At 35.3% G+C, this 25,459-nt stretch overlaps 1 protein-coding gene across 1 annotated transcript; it reads left to right on the top strand.

Annotated features, from left to right (window-relative positions):
• Positions 1-5: 5 nt before the first annotated feature.
• On the top strand, positions 6-25,235 carry Ap5m1 (adaptor related protein complex 5 subunit mu 1). The gene is made up of 8 exons (XM_070032864.1): positions 6-289; positions 4,139-4,784; positions 7,991-8,218; positions 9,471-9,610; positions 10,437-10,522; positions 10,605-10,723; positions 13,484-13,580; positions 16,481-25,235. Exons 1-8 carry the CDS (start codon positions 216-218, stop codon positions 16,561-16,563), a joined length of 1,473 nt encoding a protein of 490 aa, XP_069888965.1. The 5' UTR covers positions 6-215; the 3' UTR covers positions 16,564-25,235.
• Positions 25,236-25,459: the final 224 nt, after the last annotated feature.

The raw sequence follows: 25,459 nt of genomic DNA, 5'->3' as shown, positions 1-25,459 counted from the left end.
TTGGCTGGCGGAGGGCGGAATGGGCAAGTTTCTCTGGGTTCTCGGTGCGGATTCTTAGAACTTTGAGTTGACGTGCCTTGACCGGAGAGACTGGTGCTTCTCTGGTGACGGAACCCAGCCCGGGAGGTGTTGGTGGAGTCGGTCTGAGGCAGCCGCTGTGGGTCGCGGCGGGGGTGGCGGGCAGTTCCGAGGTGAGCGGATGCCGGGGGCCCGCCATGGCCCAGCGCGCACTGTGGCTCGTTCGCCACGAACCGGGAACCCCACCTGGTGGCACCGTCAGATTCTCCAGGTGAATGCAGCTCGGCGGCCTCGGGCACGCTGGGGGCGGGGATGGAGGGCGGAGCACAGTCTGAGGATGTTTGGTAGCCCAGATCCGCCGAGAATAAGCCACGCCAGGGCTTTGGGCTTCTTACTTCACCTGTTTTGTCCCTGAAGGCGGAAACGTTCATAGACCGTGTTGTCAGGTTTGTAACTCACTTCGTACCTGGCACGTAGGAAGTATTGCCTGGGCTCCCCTCGGCCCCCTCCCCCCACCACCACCACCATAACATTAACTCCATCTGCTTCGGGGTCGATGCAGGCTGCAGAAAGGAAAGGGGAAAAAAAATTAGGATTATCAGACTATATGGAGGATGTCATTCAAAGTCATCTTAAACTCATTCTGCTGAAAAATCGTTATTACTGAACAGTAGTATTTTCATCTTACCAAGGTGCGTGACTGCTAGAAGTCGCCGCCGTTTACTGTTCCCAGTTGTTGAAAAAAATAAGAAGACGTGGGAAAACATTAAATTACCATCGCTGTTTCCTTTGATTTTGTAAATGATCTTGTCCCACTTTAAGAATTAGCTGTAGGTACGGTGCTTTTCATATAACTTAAAATGTAGGTAGTAATTTGTTTCACCTTTCACGCTCAATGGCCACTGATAGTTCTTTCTCTCCCTCCTCCCACCTTAACAATGCATTCTTCTCCGAGGAAAGCCCTGTGGTCTAGTTGAATGAGAGATTGAAACGGATAAAAAATTAGTGCAATTTTGAATGTAAAGTGATTGACAGTGCAGCTATGAAAAAATCCTGTCTTTGCAACCCAAACAGTTGTCTTACTGAAGGTATCAGAGTTGAAGTTAATCATTTTCCTCCAGGATACCTGACTTAAAATTTGTTGCTGTTGGACCTCAGGACAGAGAACATTTGTTGTTACTGGACCTTGGGACAGAGAACTGATTATATTCTTAGCTCCATGGTTCATCAGCTTCATTGATTTAAGGGACCCTTCCATTTTACTGTCCTATGGTTGTCTATTTCTACTCACATGGGTTAGTCTTACACTATTTCATTTTATCCTGTCATTTGTGTGTGTTTGCATATATATTGTTAAGTTACATAATTTTAAAAGACTCATTTTTTCTTACATTAGAAAAGAATGCAAGACTTTCATTCCCTTTTCTTACATTTTTCAGATTTCTCAGCACTATCACTTTTAAGTTTAAATACCACATGTGCCTAGTGTCTACCATATTGGACTGCAGAGCTAGGCCATTGCTTCAGCTTACTCTGTAATACTTCATGTTTTACTTGTTCCACGTTTTACCTGTCTCTTGTTTAGTGCCTTCCTCCTAGCCATCAGAACAATTGCTCTGTAGTTATACTCACATTGATCTATAGGACATATCTATGCTAGTTGTGACCAAATACTACCAGAATACTGATTGTACCCATCAACACATTGAGGGTTTCTATATGTCTCTTATTTCATGTCACTTAATCTGATGTTTGCCAGTAAGGGATATCTAATTGTGTTATTTGTGAGTCCTTTATGTATGCTCTTCTTGTGAATTGCCTATACATTTGCTCTTTTTTTCCTTTAAAAATTAATGCTTTTCCCTGTTTGATTTATGAAAGTTTATTGTGTGTTTTTATATTAATGCATGTCATTTTAGATATGCACATATTTTCTTTTAGTTCATCAATAACTTTTATGTTACCTGCAGTTAAAATTGTGTGTGTGTGTGTGTGTGTGTGTGTGTGTGTGTGTGTGTGTGTGTGTGTGTGTGTGTTTATTCTAGAGCTTGAACTCCAGGTCTCACACTATCCCTCAGTTTTCTGGGATTTTTCCATCACAACTGGTGCATTGAGCCATGCTTCTCCTTCTTGCTTTTTGCTAGTTAATTGGAGATAAGAATCCTTAAGTTTTGTCTTCCTGGGCTGGCTTTGAACAGGAATACTCAGATCTCCTTTGTAGGTGTAAGCCACTGGGCACCTGGCAAAGTAGCAGTTTTGATACAATCAAAACCATTTTATATTTTTTAACCCAGTACCACCAAACAACCCTACTCTTAAATCCCAAATTCATCTATACCACATTATTTTATCTACTATATTTAGGTCTTTAATTCATCTGTGGTACTCCTTCAGTCATGGTTTAAATGGGAATCTTACTTAGTTTTTCTCTAGACCATGTATCAATTTTGCTATTATCATTTAAGCTTTATATCTTCATTGGTTATGTGAACCCTGCTTTCTGGGCTCACATAATTTATCTCTCTGATACTGATTCTGTATCATTCAACAAATCAAGCTTACATTATTTTCAGAATTCTGACTTCTTGAGACTAGAGTTAGGCTGAGCAGATGTACATTGGCCATTGTTTAAGATTTAAGAAGGCAGATGTTCTTAGCACACCAAAATTTGGTTTAAAAATTAAATTCTAGTTTAAATATTTGCTGTCCAGATACTAATAGTATCAGCTTAAGCCTGGTTTAGGTTGGTATTGTGTCCATAATTATAGGCCCAATTAAGGTTTGACTCCTGTTAGGAAAAAAAAAAACCTAGAATAAAATTTGGAATGACAAGTTGAGTCATCCAACAAAAATATTTATTGAGCACATATTAAGGCATTATTTAAGGTTCCAGATGAACTTCTTAACTTTATAACTTCTTGACTTTTTCCTTTAGAGTTTATCCTCCAGGTGATGAGAATGAGAAAGGTCACTAATATTATCCTACTTAATTCTTCCCCTTTTTCCATCAGGAAAATATATTAGAATTTAAATAAGGGAAATTTACTCAGATTGATAGCTTGGAATACATTCTTTTTTTTTAATTATTAGTAAACATTTGTATTGGTAAAAAGCATTGTTTTAGGGAAGTATGTTTCTGGCCCCTTGATAAAAACAGCTGATTTTTTGCAACCCATTTGTTTTGTTTTATTTTCTCTTAGTTTATTTTATTTATTTTTGATGCTAGAGATTGAACCCAAGGCTTTGTGCTGCTAAGCAGATGCTATACCACTGAGCTGTAGTATGGCCCTCCTATTTTTTTTACAAATAAGAAAATAAGCTTAGGAAAGTTAGATGATTTACTCAAAAGTTAATAGTTAATATTACTCTAGACTTTGAAGTGGAAGGAGAAGGAATAGGAAAAATGTATTTTGTCAAACTGAGAAGCAGACTTCTGTACAAGAACAATAGCATTTTGTATTACGTTTCCAAAGAGAACAGATAAATTAGTAACTTAATGTTCTGTTCAGAGCCAGCAAGCAATAAAGAATTACAGATTTTGTTTTATTACCTCCTAGTATCTTCCAGGACTCTAGAGATAAGCCATTGTTTCTAATATGTTCTTGTTAATATTTGGCAGGAAGACTTAATATACCTGTTACAATAGACTGAGTAAAATAGGACATTCTTTTTTAAATTATATCATCTTAATTGATGAATCCAAATTAGAAGTTTATAGTGAATCACAACTGTGGTTCTGTTCTTTAAGAAGGAATCAAAAGAAAAACAAAAATCTTATAGATGACTAAAATGGTCTAGATATATACCCCTTGCCCACCAAAAGGAAATCTATGAGACTAAAAAATAAAAATGTGGGATTAAAATCACATACTCTTACCCTAAAATTAAGTAAGTTGAATTAGCATCGCTAATAATAAATGATACTTTATCATTTAAGGTAACATTCTAAATATGAAACACTGTAGTAGGAACTTAATACACATATTTTTTGGTTGCTGGCTTTTCTTGGTATATATATTTGTTGTATGTTTGTGATTGCTACTGTTTGCCTTGTGGTTTAGGGCTGTTTTTAATTTTTTTTTTCCTCTTTTCTTTTTAACGTTTTTGTTTTCCTATGCAGACGATTCCCTACTGTTGAAAAACGAGCCAGAGTCTTCAATGGAGCAAGTTATGTGCCTATACCCGAAGATGGTCCCTTTCTTAAAGCACTTCTCTTTGAATTTAGATTATTAGATGATGATAAGGACTTTGTGGAGAGTCGTGATAGTTGTTCACGCATCAATAAAACATCCATCTATAGACTTCCATTAGGAGGTCAAGAACTCTGGCCAGTAATTGCTTTTCTGAGGAATGGCATGATATATGCCAGTATCCCACTAGTTGAACAAACTCTGTCTCCTCCCCCACCATTAATCAGCATTAGTGGAATTTCACAAGGCTTGGAACTTCTTTTTGGGATACAAGATTTTCTTTTCTCTGGTCAGAAAAATGACACTGAGCTAAATACAAGATTGAGTCAATTACCTGACTTGCTTCTTCAGGCTTGTCCATTTGGTACTTTATTAGATGCTAACTTACAGAATTCAATGGATAATATTGATTTTGCTTCTGTGACTCAGCTACCAAAACAGCCAGCCTGGAAAGCTGGAACATACAAAGGAAAACCACAGGTTTTTATTTCTATAACTGAAAAGGTAAAATCCATGCAGTATGATAAACAGGATGTAGCAGATACGTGGCAAGTTGTTGGAACAGTCGTTTGCAAGGTGAGAATTTTTTTCCTTGGGTATTTGCTTTATCATAATATTTTAACATACAAAGAAAGGTAAAATTTGTGACCTTTACACTGTTAAATGGCATGCTTGATTTTTGTCTTTAGCAGCAGCATTCAGTGTTAGTTGTGAAATGTTATATTCCTTTTTTGTTTTAACTATTGATGAATTCTTCCATTACTTTAAAATAAACATTTACTATCCTTATGGTTATTTACTATCTTTATGGTTTCTATGAGCCGCTCCTATTTAAGTAGCTTAGCTAGAAACTTCTAGTATAGAACCATGAGATCACAGTCAAGATTTTGGTTGCCGCTATAGTTATCTGAAGGTTTGACTGGGGTAAGAGATCAACTTGGAAGATAATCCACTCGTATGGCTGGCAAATTGGTGCCCGTTACTGGGGGAGGCCTCAGTTCCTTTCTACATGAACTTCTCTAAGTGCTGCTTAACTGTTCTTGCAACTTGATGTCTGTCTTTTCTCAGATCAGATGATGTGGTGGGGGAGGAAGAAAGAGGAGGAAGTTGAGTCAGAAGCTATTTTATGAGTTAGACAGAAAAGTCACATGCCACCACCAATTCTACTGCATTAGATGTGAGTCACCAAAGTCTGCTCACATGTATTAGATGTACCTTCTGAAAAGACTGTCAGAGAATTTGTCAGCATATTTATAATCACCACATCCATTTCCTGTTTTCTCTAGTGAGTGAAATTGACAAGTCCTCTGACATGATATGCAAAAAACCTCTTGTTTTATTTAAATAAGACCATAGGTTAATATATAATTATCTGACTTACAGTTAGAAAATTGGGAAAAAAAACAATGGAAATATCAATATAGTTAGCAGCAATTAGTTTCGTGTAACATAACAACCAAAGTAAAATTTCTTCAAGGAACCTTCTATGTTTATCTGTTAATAGTATTCTCAGATGTCTGTTTCTTCCTTTTCTTCTTTGTACTCTGTTTTACTTTTGTTTACTGTATATGCCTTCAATGTAAACTTTTTGAATTTCAAATTTATTTTTAAGTGTCTATATAAGCACTATATGTAAAAGTAGATTTTGCAAAGAATTAGAGCAGTGTTAATGGAAAAATAGATCTCTCTTTTCCTTTCCATCATAATTACAATGACCTAAACTTTGTATCTATTTTTAACATATACATTCCTCTTAATCATTCTATCAGCAGTAATTAGGCAGAAATGGCTCTAAAATTATGGATTATGTCATTCATAAATGTTAAATTGAGTTGATTTATACTTTTAGTGTATAATGTCTCAGCCCATTTATAAGTTGACTCTAGTTTGTTACTTATGTAAACTTGAATTGATTCTTGGTACAAATTACCGTCCTTTAAAATAAAAAATACAAAACAAAGGAAACACTAAATGTTTTCAATTGTACATAGTAGCACAACAGATAGCCAAGCACTTTAAACAGTATTTCAAGAACTTAGTATTTGATGGCCTTATTGTGAACGCCATCATAAGTGGAAATATCTAATAGAAAATCTGATGAACTAGCCAAGCACCAGTGGCTCATGCCTGCAGTCCTAGCTACTCAGTAGGCTGAGATCTGAGAATTGTAGTTCAAAGCCAGAAAAGTCCCTTTGAGACTCTTATCTGCAATAAACTACTCAAAAAAGTCAGAAGTGGCCCTGTGGCTCAAGTGGTAGAGTGCTAGCCTTGAGCACAGAGAGGCTCAGGGACAGCACCCAGATCCTGCAAGCCCCAGAAACTGGACAAAAAAGCAAACAACAACAACAACAAAAACTGATTAACTGAAAGTCTGAGCACTCGGGCTGAGGAAGTAACTGAATGGTAGAGTCCTAACCTAGTATTTCTGAGGAACCAGTTCAATCACTAGAACCACCTATCAAAAGAAGGGAAAGGAGGGAAGGTGAAGAAGAGATAAGTGAAGGGAAAGGAGGGAATGCGAGGGGGAATACAATGAATAGGAATGAACTATATATATGATAGTGTGTTTAAACTGAGGTTCCAGCCCTTAATCTTGCTGATTTTCTTTGTGACCACAGAAAAGTCATACAACCATATGAATCCTTTAAAACTGATGTCATTCATAGCTCTTGAGTTATCATTCCTGGTTTTAAGTAAGGTCCAGATTTGCATGTGAAGAAGAGTTTAAATGGTAGTAGATACTTCCTAGAATAGCAATCCTCATTTTATAATAAATGCTGCCCTGGTTAAAGTATCAAACATTTTAAAACTAAAATACACCTTTTTTTCATTTTAGTAACATTATTGGACATTTTCATTTGATACTATTGTAATTATAACCAAAAGAACTTTCTTTTTGTTTTTTTTTAATCCTTTCTTTGTGCCAGTTCTGGGCCTTGAACTCAAAGGTGTGGGTGCTGTCCCTGAGTTTGTTTTGTTCAAGGATAGTATTCTACCAGCTTTACTTCCAACTTTTGGGTGGTTAATTGGAGATAAGTGTCTTCCCTTCCTGGAGATAAGAATTTCCTGCCAAGACTGGTTCTGAATCCCATTCTTCAGATCTCAGCCTCCTGAGTAGACAGGATTATAGGCGTGAACCACAGCTGCCCTGGTGAAATTTTTGTTGTTGATTTTTTGTCTGTCCTGGGGCTTGAACTTTGGTCTTGGGCGCTGTCCTTGTGCTCTTCAGCTCAAGGCAAGCACCCTACCTCTTGAGCCATAGAGCCACTTTCGCTTTTCTAGTGATTTATTGTAGATAAGAATCTCACAGACTTTCCTACCTGGGATGGCTTTGAACTGTGATCTTCAGATCTCAGCCTCCTGAGTAGCTAGGATTACAGGCTTCCAGGTGAAATGTTTTAAACATGGATACAATTTTTTTTTTAATTATCATTCATTAAGGCAGCTCTAGCATTGATGAAGAATGGACTGGCTAGAGGAAAGTAAGTCTAAACATATTTAGAGGACTAGGACAGAAATTGCAAAGGCCTGTACAAATGTTGGAAAAGGAATAGAGAGAAGTAAGTGGCTTGAAATATCTTTTTAAGAAGCTTACAGGTAAGCATAGGAGTCTGAAGCCTCTCTGGCCAGTTGCTTGACTATCTAAGAGTGTGATAAAACCATTAAATAGAAAAGCAGAAAGCAAAGAAAAGAAAACCTAGGGAGAAAAGTAAAGTAAATTGGGAGAAATTACTACTAAACAGGTATATGCAACTCAGATCTCATTTCTGTTTGTATTGCAGTGTGATTTGGAAGGAATCATGCCAAATGTTACCATGAGCTTGAGTCTCCCCACCAATGGATCTCCACTTCAAGATATCCTAGTTCATCCTTGTGTGACTTCTCTCGATTCTGCCATTCTGACTGCTAGTAGTATTGATGGAATGGATGATTCTGCATTTAGTGGACCTTATAAATTTCCATTCACTCCACCTTTAGAATCATTCAACTTATGCTACTATACTTCCCAGGTAAACAATCAGGAAAGTTTCTGGTATGTTTATAAATACTATTGATAAGCAAATCATTTGTATTCTTGGGAGTCTGTTTCTTTTTAATATTCCCTAATAAGAAGTCCATGGTCACATGATAGGTCCTGTTAAGATTTAGTCATGATTTTAACTATAAACATGAACTAACACTAATCACTAATCACAGGAAAATCTTAGTTACAAATATATTAATAGCTATATATTCTTATTGAATCAATGCTGTGTCAGATCTTAGGCATTTCAGGTGTATTTTCTCTCGTGCTTTCAATGAACCTTAACTTGGGTATTTCTATCCTGGTTTTTCATTTGAAGTCTCAGAGTCATATGACTGATAAATGGAAGAGCCAGATTTTCCAGATTCACAAGCCCAACATGTTTTCTATTCAACCATACTATTTGTTTATCTTGTCTTTTTTCATTTATTTCTTTTTTCTAATTATAGCTCAGTAGGTTAAAAAGTCTTATACTAGTTTAAGTAGAGGGAATTAATTTTGAGAAGTCAATAGGTTATTATCATTCAAGAAAAGAGGTAGATACAGGTCATACCCAAACTAGAACCAGAAAGTTAAAATCGTTATGTGCTCAAGCACCAGTTACTTCATTGCTGCTTCTCATTCTTCTCTTTCACCTGAGTTTCTGTGTTTGCCTATGACCTTACAGTTCTACGGTTTACCATGTAGAAGAAATCTTTATGTCTTATTTCAGTGTACCAGTAGCAGTGATTGGTTTTTACCAGGCTTCATATTATTTCCCCTTCAACCAGTTTTGATGACCAATCAAATAAGGCATAATAGAGCTAGATGGTAAGGAGATAGAAGAGAGTGCAGTCACAGAAAGGATCAGCAGGGAATGGACAGGACAAGTGATCAATGTGTGTAGCACAGGCCCTGTTCTGCAGTTCTGAGAACATATAAGATCAAGAATATACTGTGTCCTTCTGTAAGGTACCTTTCTCATCTCTGAGAACAGGAAAAATAGAATCTCTGTCCTTAAAGTGAATGTAGACCCATCATTGCTATTACCAAAAGAACTTGGAATAACTAAATATCTGATAAATCTTACAAATCTGATACATATTTCTTACATATACCATAATCTTTATAAGATATATACATACACAATTTAAGCAGATATATATTACTACAGTGTATAATATTTCAATCATAATTAATATTTTAGACCCATTTTATAAAAGTGAGAGAATTATATAAAATTTTGTGTTGGTTTTCAGGTCCCTGTTCCACCAATTTTGGGTTTTTATCAAATGAAAGAAGAAGAAGTACAACTAAAATTAACAGTTAATTTAAAACTTCATGAAAGTGTGAAAAATAATTTTGAATTCTGTGAAGCTCATATACCTTTTTACAATAGGTAGGAATAAATAACATATCAATTTCTACCTCCCTATTGCCACAAATTATTTATTCTTTTAACCTTATTTTTAAAATTAAATTTTTTATTCAAATGAATTCTGATTCTCAATCAAAATAATGTGCATAACTTTAAATGTGTCTTCCTTTTTCTGGTTAAACTTTCTAGTAAGTTCTAAAGTTAAGCCAATATAACTTCCTCAAGGATATTTTACTAGGGACTTCCTTTCTATCATTCCTCCATATTCCACATATAAGTCAATTCCAACTATCAGCAATCTGGTAATTATCTAATTATAAGATTACTTTCTCACAAGATCTCTTTTAAAGTTATATTGCAGCATAGTCTTTTTAAGGTGGAATTAGGATTGCAGTTCAAAGGCAGCCTGGATAAGAAAGTCCATGAGACTTTTACCTCCAAAAAGCTAGAAGTGGAGTTATGCTATAAGTGGTAGATCACTAACTGGCCTTGAGCTAAAAAGCTCAGGGACATCACCCAGGCCTTGAGTTCAAGCCCAGGATCAAGCACCAAAAAAAAAAAAAAGTGTACTTAAATATATACTAAAATCATACTTTTAGTGTTGAACCAACCCATGTGGCTATTAGTAGTCTTCGTGATTTCATAATTGTCATTAGTAATAATCAAATGCAATCATTGATATAAATGTTTAGATAATTTCTGGTTGTTCTGAGGTATATATTCATTCTGTTCTACAAACTAGAGTACAGATCAGCTTTATCAGCTTTTATGCTGCCCTTGTATTAAGTAACAGAAGATTGACTTCAATCTCATAAATCTAAGATCTTTTTTTTTCCTATTTTTTAAGAGGTTCAATCACACATTTGGAATACAAAGTTAGTTTTGGCCAGCTTGATGTATTTCGAGAGAAAAGCTTATTGGTCTGGACTATTGGTGAGAAGATTTTGTTCACTGATTTTCTTTCATTTGTTGTAGAATCTAAGTAATTTAGAATTTGGTATACTTGTGCTTGTAGGCCAGAAGTTCCCCAAATCAATGGAAATTAGTCTTTCTGGAACTGTAACTTTTGGATCCAAGAGCCGTGATAAACAACCATTTGACCACATTTGTATTGGCACAACAGCATATGTAAAGGTAAACCTATTTATCTGACTTCTTATATTTGAAGTCCTTCCTTTGTTTCTAGATTGCCTCTAGATTTTTTTATATTTTCTAGAAATTTGTTTTAAATTCTATGATTTATATCTGGCATAGTCCTTCTTAACTCCTTTTTAAAATTGTTTTGCTTCTTTTGGCTTAGTATTAGTTTTTTTTTCCTATTTCCTTAAAATTTACATTAAGTATAACTTATATAACCTAATTTAAATTATCTACCTAGTTCTCAAACTTGAGATTTGTATTTTAAAATACATAAGATGTAGTTGTTGGTCTCTGAGGATTTTTCAGTAATCCATATCAGTAATCAGTGAGTGCTAATTGCTTTTGGGGTCTCAAGAAAAAGTGAGCACTGCTGGCCAAAGTGGTCAAAGAAAGATGGAGGTAAAGCAAAATCTGAGGACAAGATAAGCCAATCCTTGAAGACTATAATGGGTTAGATAAAGAAATAACATAATGAAAGAAAGTAAACACTGTATAATTAATATTCAGAGGGTAAACAAGGCAGATAAGAACCAGCACTATTAACAGACATTCTTTTTTTTTTTTTTTGGGTCCGGTCATGGGGCCTGAACTCTGGGCCTGGGCACTGTCCCTCAGCTCTTCAGCTCAAAGCTAGCGCTCTACCACTTGAGCCACGGCGCCACTTCCGGCTTTTTTCTTTTTTGTTTATGTGGTGCTGAGGAATCGAACCCAGGGCCTCAGGCATGCAAGGCAAGCGCTTTAACCACTGAGCCACCTTCCCAGCCCTATTAACAGACATTCTATGTAAGACTTGATAGTTTAAATTCAGAATGTAGTTATTTGAGTCTTTTATTCCTTTGGTAGATATTTTAGGATTTCTAAAAGCGTGGAGTAGCATTTCACAGAAGAGCTATAAAGAACATTAATCCACAATGAATGACTGAAGAAAATAGAGACAGCAAAAGCATTTTATAGATACTTTAATATTGCAAGTGGAAGTTAATACATTGATACTATCTAGCATAGTGTGAGCATAAAGAGAAAGAAAGGGACTGCTGTAGATCTGTGATAAAGGTGCATGAATCCTTGGTCACTAACATTTGGACAAGAAATAGTTACTAGTCAAGATGGTGGTATTTAAAAATATGTAAGTTAACCTGGACTTGAAACTCCAAGAGAACAGAAACTATATTTCCTGAACTTGTGAATATATTTGGGTGAAAAAGTATTGATGTGGAAGAAGTTGGGAAGGAGTGAGCTTCATATATTGTTGCAGATAATAGTAACATACCTTAATGTAAAGTCCTATAGTAACCAAATACCTAAAGCTTGAGTCACAAGTGAGAAACCAGCTTCAGATAAGGATTTAAAAGTTACCACAGGGAAGAAATAGTTAAGATCATAATTTTTTTTTTAAATGGATACAGAATTCAGAATAACGATTCAGTAAGGCAAACTGAGTGATTAGAAAGGAAAATAGAATGCTGTCAGAGAAATCAAAGACTTAACATTGAAATCTATCCATAAAGGCAACTTGAGGAAGTAATACAAAAATCAGAAATATACTGATGATTATTTTTCCAGTCAGCTTCAGCCAGCTCTGTCTATCTATCAATTGTGTGAAAATCAGTTTTACTGTGCATGACCCTTAAGCATTCAGAAGTAAACCAAACAAGAACAAACCCTTTACTATCAGAAATTACCTACATTGCAGCAGTAAAAAGTTGCTGAAGTCTAAAAAGTATATCCTGAGACCAGCTAGTTTGGCAATTGAAAAGAACATTTTTACAAAATGGGAGAAATTGGCAGGTAGGAGAAAAGAAAGTGTGAGGCTGGGATTGTAGCTCAGTGATAGAGCACTTATTCGTAAGACCCTGAATTTGGTCCCCAGTGTTGTGTAAAAAGAAAAAGTATAGAAATTTCGAGAATCTTGCAAAATCAGGAGCATTTAGCAACAGGCATGAGGAGAGCCACAGTAAAAGTACATCGCAACTCTAAAACATGGTCCTTTTCATAGTTCTTGTGTGACACTTGTGACTGAGATGCACTCTGACACCATCCCTTCAAAGAAGGTCATAATGTCTCAGCTTATTACAACATAGTATTATAATTGGCATTTATGGTAAGAATAACACACTGTCAATGAAATTCAGGAAGGATAGATTACATTTTAGAAAGTTTTGAGAAGGAAGGGGAAATTTCTAAGCTTAGTTCTATAAAAGGTCAATTTTAATTTTCTGGAAAATGACCCTAAAATAAACTGATGTCTCTGTTTTAGTAATTGCATTCCTATGCTGTTATACTGAGGTACATGATTCCTGCCTGCAAAAGAATTGTGACCTGAAATAATAATTGGGATTAAATGGCCATAGGGGTATTCTAAACAGTATAGTGGAAGGCATGCAGCTTTTATAGTGCGTCAGGTCTGAGTTCAGATACCAGCTCTGTTGCTTACATTCTAGATGCTAATTGCTTCCTTCACTGAACCTTATTTTCCCCTTCTGTATAATGAAGATGGCCTTGTTGTGGATTAGAGTCCATACTGGTGAAGTGCCTGGTATCTGTTAAGTACTTTATGGCAGTTTTACGAAGAAATGGCCCAGGGCAAAGGAAGGCAGTATGTATGTACAGTATGTATATACATGTGTACAAATCCAGTTGAACTTTGTGAACTATGGTCAACTAAATTCCCTAAATTTGTGTCAGGGCAAAAATGTAGCCATGATTTTTATCAAATAATCACCTCAACTTGCCACATTCCTCTCATTTTTTTAGCTCCATTTTAGGATCCTGGATTATACACTTACAGGATGTTATGTTGATCAGCATTCAGTTCAAGTTTTTGGGTCAGGAAAACCAAAAATAAGTGCACGTAAGTAATGCAGATTCAAATTAATGTAATGGAATTCAAGTGTATATTTTTGCCTGAGTTAAAATGTGACAGAATTTAGAGATTGGAAGAGTAATCCTAATAATAAAAATTCTGTTCTGCTCTACTCCTTTTTACATTGTGTGAACTTTATGTTACTCTCTCATGTTTAAAACAACAACAACAACAAGTATAGTCACCAATGCTTCATGCCTGTAATCCTAACTATTCAGAAGTTGAGAAAATAAGGATTGCAGTTTGAGGTCAGCCTACACAGAAAAAAAAACAGGGCTGGAAGTTTGCCTAAGTGGTAGAGCATAGCCTGTCAAGGGCAAGGCCGGAGTTCAAACCACAGTGCTGCCTCCACAAAAAAAGTCAGTGAGCAAGGATTGGAAAGGGATAACTTTTAGTATAAAGCTGGATTTCCCTTGCTCTGGTTATAATAAACTTTTACATTCAAAAATGGTTCGCAGAGACTTTATTAATGGATAGATCAGGATCTGACTTAGCTCTAATAGTTTATTGGTTATGTAGCTTGAGCAATTCAATGAACTTTAAAATTTACTTTTCCATCCATCTATAAAGTTGAAATAAGGCATAATAAGAACATGTTGATCAAGCACTCAGCATATAGTGTAAATTCAATAGATGTCACAATTATTATTTAAATTTTTAAATAATTTTTACTAATGTTATCAGTAAATATTATATAGTACCATTTCTATTCTGCCAATATGCAAGCAATAAAGAGATGGTTCCCTACCTTCATTGAGTTTATTGATTATAAAAAGAAAAAAAAAAACACATAAATGGGGCCCTAAAATTCGGAAGGGTATATAACAAGACTCTGTAAGCAATTGTAAGCAATCTCTTGTAACTAGCAGTAATTAATTCTGCGTAATGCCAGAATAAGCCAGTATCCTGAATTGATAAAAAAAAATAGTAATAGTGTATATATATTATAAATACATGTACATATATATATATATATATGTATGTATGTATGTATGTATGTATCCTTCCCTCCCTTTAGTAGTACTGGGGATTGAACTCAGGGTCTTGCACTTACTAGGCAGATGCCTTACAACTTGCACCATTTCCCTGGTGGTTTTGCTTTAATTATTTTTCAGATATGGTGTCATTTTTTTTTTTTTTATCAGCCAACCTGGACTACAGTTTTCATGCTTTGCATCTCCAAAATAGCTGAGATGACAGGTGGATGCCACCCGGCCTAGCTTTTTTCATTGAGTTGGAGTCTTTCTAACTTTTTGTCCCAGTTGGTCTCCAGCTGTCTCTGCCAGCCAAATAGCTAGGATTACAAACATGAGCCTCTGTGCCTAGCAGTATACCGTTTGTTTTTTTGTTGGTTTTTGTTTTTGTCAGCATAGGACGTTAACTCTGGGCCTGAGTGCTGTACCTGAGCTCTTCAGCTCAAGGCGAGTGCTTTACCAATTGAGCCACAGCACCACTTCCAGTTTTCTGGTAGTTAATTGGAGATAAGAGTCTCACAGACTTTCTGTTCGGGCTGGCTTTGAACTGAGATTCTCAGATCTCAGCCTTCTGAGTAGCTAGGATTACAGGCATGAGCCCCGGTGCCCAGCTGTTTTCATTTTTGAGAGGGGGGGTCAGGTCATGGAGCCTGAACTCTGGGCCTGGGCGCTGTCCCTCAGCTCTTCAGCTCAAGGCTAGCGCTCTACCACTTGAGCCACGGCACCACTTCCAGCTTTTTTCTTTTTGCTTATGTGGTGCTGAGGAATCGAACCCAGGGCCTCAGGCAGCAAGGTAAGCGCTATACCACTGAGCCACCTTCCCAGCCCCTGTTTTCATTTTTTAATGGAAGTTTAATACTGAACAATCAATCAGTGGTTTTATCTGTATACCAGCAGGTCCGTATTTAGATTGTCTATGATGAATACATTCTCTTTATGTAGTAACTAAAATACTTTTAAGCATTTTATTAATATTAACTATGTGTCTCACAGACTTCCCTGCCCAGGCAGGTCTCAACCTCCTGAGTAGGCTTACAGGTGTGAGCCACTAGCACCTGGCTTCTGTATGTCTTTTATTAAAACTGACAGCATTCTATATGAGTTATGGCCATTTTATAGACAGAATCACTGATAGAACATGTTATAACCAGTAACACTAGGATTCTGTAGCTAGTAAATGGCAGAACTAGGAGTCAAAATTCAAGCAGTCTGTTCTGGAATGTGTTCACACAGCAGTATGCTGTGTTTTCTCTTGGCGTTCCAGATTGTCAAACTTTTGAACTGAACTGAATAAAAAAGGACAAGATTCTACTTCCATATTCTGTTATGAAGGTTATAAAAGGCTGAATTGGATATTAGTGATGCATACAATAAGAACTTCAAGTTATATGTCCAACTCCAACTGAGCATTATTATCTCAGTTTTATATATCAGAAAAGTTCAAAGAGGTTGCCATTTGTCCAGTTACAAAGGTATTTAAACAAATCAGAATTATAAGAAGAATACTTCTTTAAAGTATTACTGAAAAATTGAATGTTGATTTGCAAGCCCAGAAACAAGTTAAAAAGGGGGTAAGGGGAGCCTTCAAAAACGAAACCAATAATCCATCTTAAATGCTTTTCAATTAAGGTAATGATTCACAAGAAATAGAATTTAGGGAAAATGTGAGGGAAAAAAATTGAGAGATGTCATAAGTTACAGGGTATTTATAAACTAAAAGATGAATTGTTCAAATATTTAAGAACTCATTTATTAGAGTGGTAAAAATTTGATAAGGTGAAACTAAAATGAATGTTGACAATATTACCATGAAATGTTGTTTTCCAAACTTCAAAGTCATGGATTTGCTGTTTGTTGAAGTTAAACTAACAAAATATTTTTGTCATTTTTTTCCTTTCTTTTTTCTATTTTTAGGACGGAAACTAATTTCTTCTGATTATTACATCTGGAATTCTAAAGCCCCTGCTCCAGTTACATATGGATCATTGTTATTGTAATTACAATGTATTTAAATGGGATTTGTATACTGGTAACATACTGGTATCCAATCATAGTCATTGTTTTTAAAGATGTATTTGTAAAGCCTATGACTGAAAGAATATCATTGAATGATTTAGTTATAAAATACTTATTTAATGTGTTTTGTCTGATACAGTTTGAAAGAATATTTTTAAAGGCTAAGTTTTTGTTACCTTTTGATGTTACGTCACTGTGATCCAGAACAAGAATTTAGAGTGATTCATTTTGGGTTATTTCAGACAAGTCCTGGGTCAACATGTTCCTGAGGCAGACATTACTAATCAGTCATATCCCTTTCTCTACAACAAGCTTTCCTGGGTAAGAGCTCAGGCTTCTTCTCAGTGCAGAGCTTTAGGCAGCCATTCCAATGCATTGCAGTTGTATGCAAGACAAAAATATTTGCTTGTCTAAACCTAATTATTCTTAGTACAGTGTACTGTTAAAGAGTACCAGAAACCAGGTTAAAAATAGCCCAACACTAGTGGCCCTCACCTGTGATCCTAGCTACTTAGGAGGCTGAGATCTGAGAATTGCAGTTCAAAATCAACCCTCACAGGAAAGGCCATGAAACTTATCTCCAATTGAGTAAAAAAAAGCTCAGGGACAGCTCAGGCTCTGAGTTCGAGCCCCACAACTGAAAAAGCAAAACTGTGTAAAGGTAGCCAGTGAAAACAAAGAAAAATTATTTGATCTTGCTTTTAAATCAGATCTATTGATTAATAAAGAATCCACAATTCTATTTAATTTTGATCTCTCTCCTAGAGCTTTTATTTTTGCTGCAAAAATTTTTTTTTGGCACCAGTCCAGGAGCTTTAACTCAGGGTCTGGCTACTGTTCCTGAGTTTCTTTTTTGTTCAAGGCTAGTGCTCTGCCACTTGCCACAGGTCCACTTCCACAGCTCCACTTCCAGATTTTTTGGTAGTTTTGTACAGATAGAGTCTCATAGACTTTTCTGCCCAGGCTGGTTGCAAACTACGATCCTCAAATCTCAGCCTCCTGCGAAACTACTATTACAGATGTGAGCCACTAGCACCCTACTTTTCTTCTTTTTTTAGAACTTTTTTAAGTAATCTTTTTAGTCTGACAAAATAACATTTTGCTTAAGATGCTAGGCATATGAAGATGGTAGTGATACTTTTAAAAAATGAGCATAGTATTTTACGACCACCTAATGTCTGTAGACCAATTTTTTAAGAAGAATTTAGTCATAAAACTGCTTTTTTATCCCTTTCACCAAATTAAATCTATTAATGAATGAATTCAGGTAAAAACTCAAAAACCTTTCTGTGAGTAGAATGTATCATTTACCATTATTTTATGTAGCATATTTTCTCTAACTTTGTTACTCTTATTTTCTGTTACCCATGCTCTTAGTTTTTTCAGAAACTATCTACCCATAGTCTTAATTCTCTAATTCTACAATTCTTTTTTCAAAGTAATTCATTGTCGGGGTGGACTTTAAATGACCATAAGAAGAAAAGACATCTCATGATCCTCAGAACAAAAAATAATAATGATAAGATCCTCAGAACATCTGGAAATTCTTTTTACAGAACAGAATTTGAAGCATTATAAAAAAATATGCATTACAGATTAATATTCAATTTAACTACATCCTGAGTTCTGTTTTTTTAATGAGGCTCCTAGGGGAAAGCTTAGAAAAGAGCTGTTAACTCCTCTAAAGAGTTTTACTAGTTTGAAGGGATAGTACTTATAAACTTAGGATTTGAAATATGATTTTTTAATTAAGGTCAATCCTACTCATTATAAACCCTCATTTATAGAAAGCATTATCATAACATAGATTCCATGTTCAAAATTATCCCAAGTAACAAAAAAAGAGAATAACTGCCTGCCCAGGACTTTAACTTGCTATTCTAGCTTAATCATACATAATCGGTAGTAAAAAGGTTTCTTTTTAAAGAAGAAAATACTGTTTTTCACACATTGTCATGCTTCAGCTCAGTGAAAGCTTAGCCTTTTACTTGGGTTAGTGTTAATAGAGACATTTGGAAATCTTGATTATACAATGATTCACAGTCATTTATCTAGTGGTATGTAATATATATAATAATATATAGTGGTATATAATAAACTCTGAGAAAAGTTTTCTTCATAAACAGATAAGAGGGAGGAAAAAAGCAGTGAACTGTTTGGTTTTTGACATTTCTAGAAACTTGAAGAAAATATAGGAAGTGCTGGAAAAGTTTAGGGTTGATAAGGAACCCAAAACCATCTGTTGCCATTCCATTCTAACATAACACTACAGAACTAAAGCCCAACTCATGTTTTCATCCCATTGAGATCAGCTGGGCACACTGTGATGCTTTTGATTTTGTCTAGAAACCTGTCACTTCAGGATAATTTCTGAAGACAAAGTCTGTTTCCCGTTTGGTAGGTGACCTGTTTAATGTTTTCCCTGTGTCTGGGAACTCCTTAGTGTAATTAGCGACCTTTGAACTCCTCAACTAATCCTGAGCTATTTTGTATTCCTTACTCATCTTTAAGGCTGGACCTTTCTTTTCTTCAGAGTCCACTGCCACAATTAAAGAAGAAACAGCTGCATTTCAAAGGGATTCCGATTCCAGAAGCTTAATCGTGATTGACATGTTCTTATTCTAAGCTATAAGACTCTAAGAGTCCTTTCTTGGGGTAAAACTTCAATCATTTTCTAAAAAATTATCTCACTATGGATTTCATTCATTTTCTTTGATAACTATTCTTTGCATTTTTTAACTTGAAAGATGCTTTGCGTGTGCAATGAATATGAGCAACTATTTCCAGTGAAAGATTTGGATGGTGTCAGACCACTCTAGACACTAAATTGCTAAATTCCCGTTAAATGCCAAATATGATTATGAAACCTGATGTCTATTATATGGGTAATTATTATTCACTAAATTCAAAATGTGAAAAAAGAAAGAAAGTTTAACTTTCTGAGAATTAACTCTAGAAAAGATGGTGTATGATTTTGGTAAAAGCTTTTCCCCATTTTTTACTAAAAAATATTTTTAAACATTTTATAGGTAATAATCTAGTAGTTAGGCCATACGCTTAATAATAGTAGTATTTATAATGATTGTCTCTTTTATGTTTGAAATAAATAGCCTTGTCCAGAATTCTTATGAAAATTACTTAAAAGTTTCATTAGACATTATTAAGTCTCATAAAATTAGTCATTCAGCTGTGTTAAAATTAAGATGGCTTTATACATTATATGGGTTTTTTTAACACCATTTTGTATATAGTAAAAATTACTCAGGTTTTTTTTTTCTGGTTTTTGTGTAAACAGTCATACATTCCTCCACTACCTCTAGGACAGACTTAGATAGACAGAATTAACATCTAAAACTACTGCAGGGACTGCTGCCACAGCAGAATAGTTGTTCCTAAGACAAAGGTCAAAAAAGGATGTTAATAAACAGTCCCCAGGTTTAAGGGACTTTTTTAGGATTACATCTTAAATTCCAACAAATCAGATTTAGGAGATGCTGAAAGTGAAATTGATCCATCCCTCATCGAAACTTTGCAATACTTTCCTGTTCTGACATCATTTAGATAGTTAGCTGTATTATCAGATTAGAAACCATTGTACCCGACTGCTGAAAGGAAAAGGAGGCAAAAAGCTAAACATGGGATGAATTCTGAACCTTTTAACCTGGCTGAAGTATGTTGGTCCCTGTTATGCAAATACCTTCAATCCTCTGCTAAGTTCAGTGGAAATAATTTTCTTGAATGACAGGTTTATTCAGCAAGGATTCAGTTGGTGATTAATCCCCCTTTGATCTAGGGTATTTCACTTAACTACCAGTTACCTCGTTCTGACAAAGTGCAACTGAGATTAGGGAGATCACTAGAACACTACCAGGGTGTGCATTTATTCTCTATAACCTTTTCAAGCAAGGGCCAAGAATGCAATTTATTTTCAGTATTTGAAGATGTAAAGTCCTGTCTGCTGAGTTAGAAAGTCAGTTGAATACCAAATGAAGTTTATTTCTTACGTAACAGAGCAAACATTTCTTTTTTGCTTTGCCTAACAATGATGTTAGGAAACAGGCTTTGATGAAAGAAAGAAAGAAAAAGGGACTGGGTTCCAAGTATCATTCTTGTTTTGTTTCATGTACTACAGTATATACTTATTGGCCCTGAAGTAACCCAGAAGTCGGCAGCTACAATTGAGATTGAGAAATGCTTCTGTTTTATTAAACGATGTGATTTCTTACCTCACCCCCACCACCATTAGAAAACACCATGCTATGTGGTAAAAACAGTCCAGTTAGTGAAACATATAATACAAAATTAACCGTCTTTAAGCCTTTTGATTTTTTACCAGACTAGAATAAGGGAGAGTCAGAGGGTGAGGCTAATCAAGATCCATTGTATACTCATGAAATAGCAAGATGAAACCCTTTGTACATCTAGTATGTACTAATGTAGAAAAACAGACTTCTGAATTCAAAGATTTGCTTGTTAATTTCCTTAAGGAAAAATATTTATTACATTCCCACTAAAAGAACTGTCTGCCATTTTCAGAATGAACCTTTTCTTCCATTAAAAATGTAAATGATATCATTACCAAAATACTTGGAATTATTTTGGATGTTTTCTGCCCTTTTTTTAGCTATCTATGTACTTAAACTTTGAAATATACTGTAGAACTATGAGGGAAAAATAAGATGTTTTTCATACTAAGCTTATTAACGCACTGTGTGTGTGTGTGTCTGTGTGTCTGTGCGTGTGTGTGCGTGCGTATGTGCACATGTGCATACTGATTCTCGGGCTTGAACTCGGCCTGAGCACTGTCTCTACTCCGCTATTCTCCAGTTGAACCACAGCTCCACTTCTGGCTTTTTGATGATTAATTGGAGACAATCTTACCAATTTTCCTGCCTGGGCTGGCTTCAAACTCTGATCCTCAGATCTCAGCCTCACAAGTAGCTAGGATACATGAGCCATCAGTGCTCAGCTTTAAAACAACTCAATTATCAGCATTTTGCTGATACCTTTTTGAGATCTAATTTATAAATTGAAACAGTGACCCAAAGAATGCACACCTCAGTTTTTGTCAAACCAGCCTCTAGTTCCAGTTTATTAATCAGTTCCTAAATATCTCTGGATCACATCACAGCAGAAGTGGGGATTGGCAAAAAACAGTGTTAGGAGGATCCCATGGATATATTGCTACCAAACATTTTTAAGATATCATCCCTCAGGACATAATATTGGTTAATAATATAGATTCCTTAAAAGGGAAATTACCAAGGATCTCATGAATTTAGTCTTAAAGAATGGTTAAGACTTAAAAGCTGAACGCTTTTCAACTAGCTCCTAACTTATATAGTATTGTCCCTAACTAGCCTGAAAGAGTACAGTGACGTAACTCTATCCTCATCTTCTTGCCACCTAAGCCAGTTATTCTTGAGGTACAGGATGGGTTCTGCAAGGACTTAGCTGTTTCTTGTAGTTGACATCGGTGAGGTAGTGTATGATGGATAGCATAAGCATGCAGATTGCTAAGTGCTTAGGAATGGAAACCATCTACTAACAGTTTTTCTAGGAAGTCAAGATTGCATATCAAATAATACATTAAACATTTAAAGTCCTCTTTTAAATGCTAGTTTCTGGAGGTTTTTAATGATGTTTAACAAACTATAAAGTATTGGTGAAAAAAATTTAATTACCCCTCTTAAAATTTTTACCTTTTTCTTCAAGGGACTTGAGTGCCCTCTACAGGTTACAAAGAGATAATTAATGACCATATGTCATAAGAACCCTGTGATTTTTCCCCCTTTTATAAGTATCATCTGCTTACGTCTAATCCTAAGGTATGATCCAACTTATTTATTTTATGAACTATTCATTTGTCAGTGATTGATATATGAGAGGTTTCTTTTTCTCTCTCTGCTGGTTTAATTGTACTTAGTATTAAAAGTGTGATACTATTGGACTATCCGGAACTTTAGCTAGGATTTTTAAATGTTGGATCCATAATAACACACATTTACTCACAGAAAGAAAATTGGGAAAGCATTTATATTTCACCCTTATTTTCACCCTGAAGATTTTTTAGATAGCTTGATTATTTTTTCTTGTGTCTGAAATGGTGTGCCTCTTTAATATGACTTGTAAAATGGCATGAGAGAAAACATTAAAAAGTATGTGACTCTTCTGTTACTTGATCTGGTTGATGAATAATGTCCTCTTCTAATTTTTTAAATGATTGAACAAGGAATTATGATGAGAACAAGACTGGATCAAATTAATAAAAATAGATCTTATTGAAAACAATGTCATGATTCTGATCAACCTTGAAAAGTAAATTAGAACAAACAAATTACTGTTGAAAAATTCTTTCAGCACTCTGCTGTTGCTACTTAGCTAATCATGGCTCAGCCACAGGAGAGGAAAATATGCACTCAGTTTTGCTTTAACAAAGGAAACATTAAAGTGAATGTTTACATTGTGTTTTGTGAAGTGTTTAGAGTGTCCTTGCATCTTCAAGCAGCCTGCTGCCTTCTAGACTATTCCACTGCATAATTGATAAGAAAAATGAGTGATTTGCATATTTTAGAAAAACAAAACCTAAGTGTTTCTCAAATCTTTAAAATACCTTAGTTTTTGGACTGAAAAATACCTCCTAAATATTTCTGTAGAAAATGTATCCCCCCCAAAAAAACTTACTTACTTGAATATATTTTCCATTTACTTACAGATTCTCTCTGTAAGTTTCTTCCCAGAAACTATAATGACTAAATAATAGTCTTTTAATTTTTCAATACTGAAAATAAAAATGAAAACAATTATGAAATTATTGACATGGGTGTCCACCTGAGTATAAAATATGTGCATTGGAGAGAGGTATTTCCTGTTTGCTGTGATAACTTACTGTTGTTTTGGATTTTTTGTTCATTTGTATTTGGGGACAGGGTCTTACTTTGTAGCTTAGGCTAATCTAGAACTTGTAGTCCTGCCTCACCTCCAGTGCAGGGATTATAGGTATGTATGCAGTAACATACACAATTTGGTGCAATTACTTTTGAGAGCAACTGTTATCTTGAACTACCTCACAGATGAAATTGAAAATGAGAAGGCCTTCTGAAGAACATGCCAGGTTGGTATTTAAATTTAATATTTTGCATATACCAGTAAAATGGGACTAAAAATTTAGAAAGTTTAGCTTTAACCTTTCTAAAATGGACAAGTTAGGCCCTTTTTATATCTTAGGAATAGAAGAATTAAGAGTCAAGTATTGTCACATCTCTGATGATCGAATGTGAGTTCAATATTCTGAATCCCTTATTGGCTTGATTGATTGATTAAGGAATAATTCTTGAGCACATAATTCACACTCAGGAATTGAAATTTTTTGTTTTGAGGGCAAGAGGAGTGGTTCAGATGTTTGAGCACGTGCTTAGTAAGCATGAGACTGTAAGTTTAAACCTCAGTACTAACAAAAGAAGAAAAAGGCTAAGGTAAAATTTTGGTTTTGAAACTCTTACATTTTTTAACTGTAGTAAACTAAAGTATAAGGTGGGTTTTCTGTATTTAAAGTCCAGAATCAAAAAAAAAATTTCTTCGTCCATAATGTATAAGATATTGGCCTAAAGACATGCCACTCCAGCTAGTAATGCTGATTCTTTGTTAACTGTGTCAAAGTATATGCTCCCAGTTCTGTGACCTGTTGCCTCATACCTGTAACACATTTCCCCATATTCAAGTAGCAATTCTGCTTATAAACAGAAGGTATGGCTTAGACATTACTGAGCAACCAAGTTGAAATCAACATCTTACTCCATTTTATCGATACAGATTTATTTTTATTTGCACATTTGTTGTGCTCCAGTATATATTCTATAGCTAAACATGAAGACAAGAATAGTTCCAGATTTTAAGCCATCCATTGTAACTTCTGCAGTGTATTGTTGTTATGGTATAGAAAGCTACTTCTCTGATAACACAGAAGCTTTCCAAATAGGTGGTTGAAAGTCACTGCAAATGAAAGAAGGAAATTCGAGAGGCAACAGAATTGGAGAGGCAAGAGCTTCTCTCTAGGTCTGTCTCTGACTGAATCCCAGAAACTTGAAAGTCTGATGTAACACAAAGGGGAAAGGGAGGTTTAAATACATGTGTATTTATGCAAGAGATTACACTTTTCCTCCAAATGTTTTCAGTCTAGATAATGTAGAATAAAGCAATTGCTGTATTTAGTTTGGTGTACCTACTGTATCAGATAAAATATAACAAGTTCAAAGAACATTCATCTAACAAAGGGTGAACAAGTGCAGCAGTGGTACTCAGTAGATGCTGTTGAAAATGAATTGTAAAACTTGTAGATGGAAATGGGAGGGAAAAACTGGGAGGAGGGGGGTAGAGGAGCAGTGATGTCCAAAAAGAAATATACTGTTTAGCTGACTTGTAACTGTAACCCCTCTGTACCCCTCTTTATAATAACTTTTAAGTTTTGAGTGTTGTACTAGTATGGCATTTGCCTTTGTATTATCAATGCATAAATTGAATGTACAGTATTATGAGGAAATGCTACGCAATCTATTAATAACTTATGATTTGTGGATTGATAAGCTAAATTTTTCTTTAGGATAGTTCAATAAAATTTCTACTTTGGGGCACATTCTTAGCCTTATTTACTTTACAGATGTACATTGCTTCTTTGTATGTAAATCCTTCCCTCTTGTTTCACCCAATATGTTGAACTTTTGACAGTGTCAATGATCACATCCTTATACTGTCAGTGCCACCAGAAAGACAAAAGAAGCTTAGTGTTGATGTAATGAAGTAACAAAATGTTAGGTACATACCAAAGTAACACGTCATCTCCCCTAAGACATATCAATGCTGTCTAATTTGGGGTTTTGT

The sequence above is a fragment of the Dipodomys merriami genome, unplaced genomic scaffold, assembly GCF_024711535.1.
Source record: "Dipodomys merriami isolate MVZ:Mamm:240054 unplaced genomic scaffold, mDipMer1.0.p SCAF_1, whole genome shotgun sequence".
Classification (NCBI taxonomy): Eukaryota; Metazoa; Chordata; class Mammalia; order Rodentia; family Heteromyidae; genus Dipodomys; species Dipodomys merriami.
Note: the sequence above shows the minus strand (reverse complement) of the source record. Positions and strands in the feature narration are given on the sequence as shown.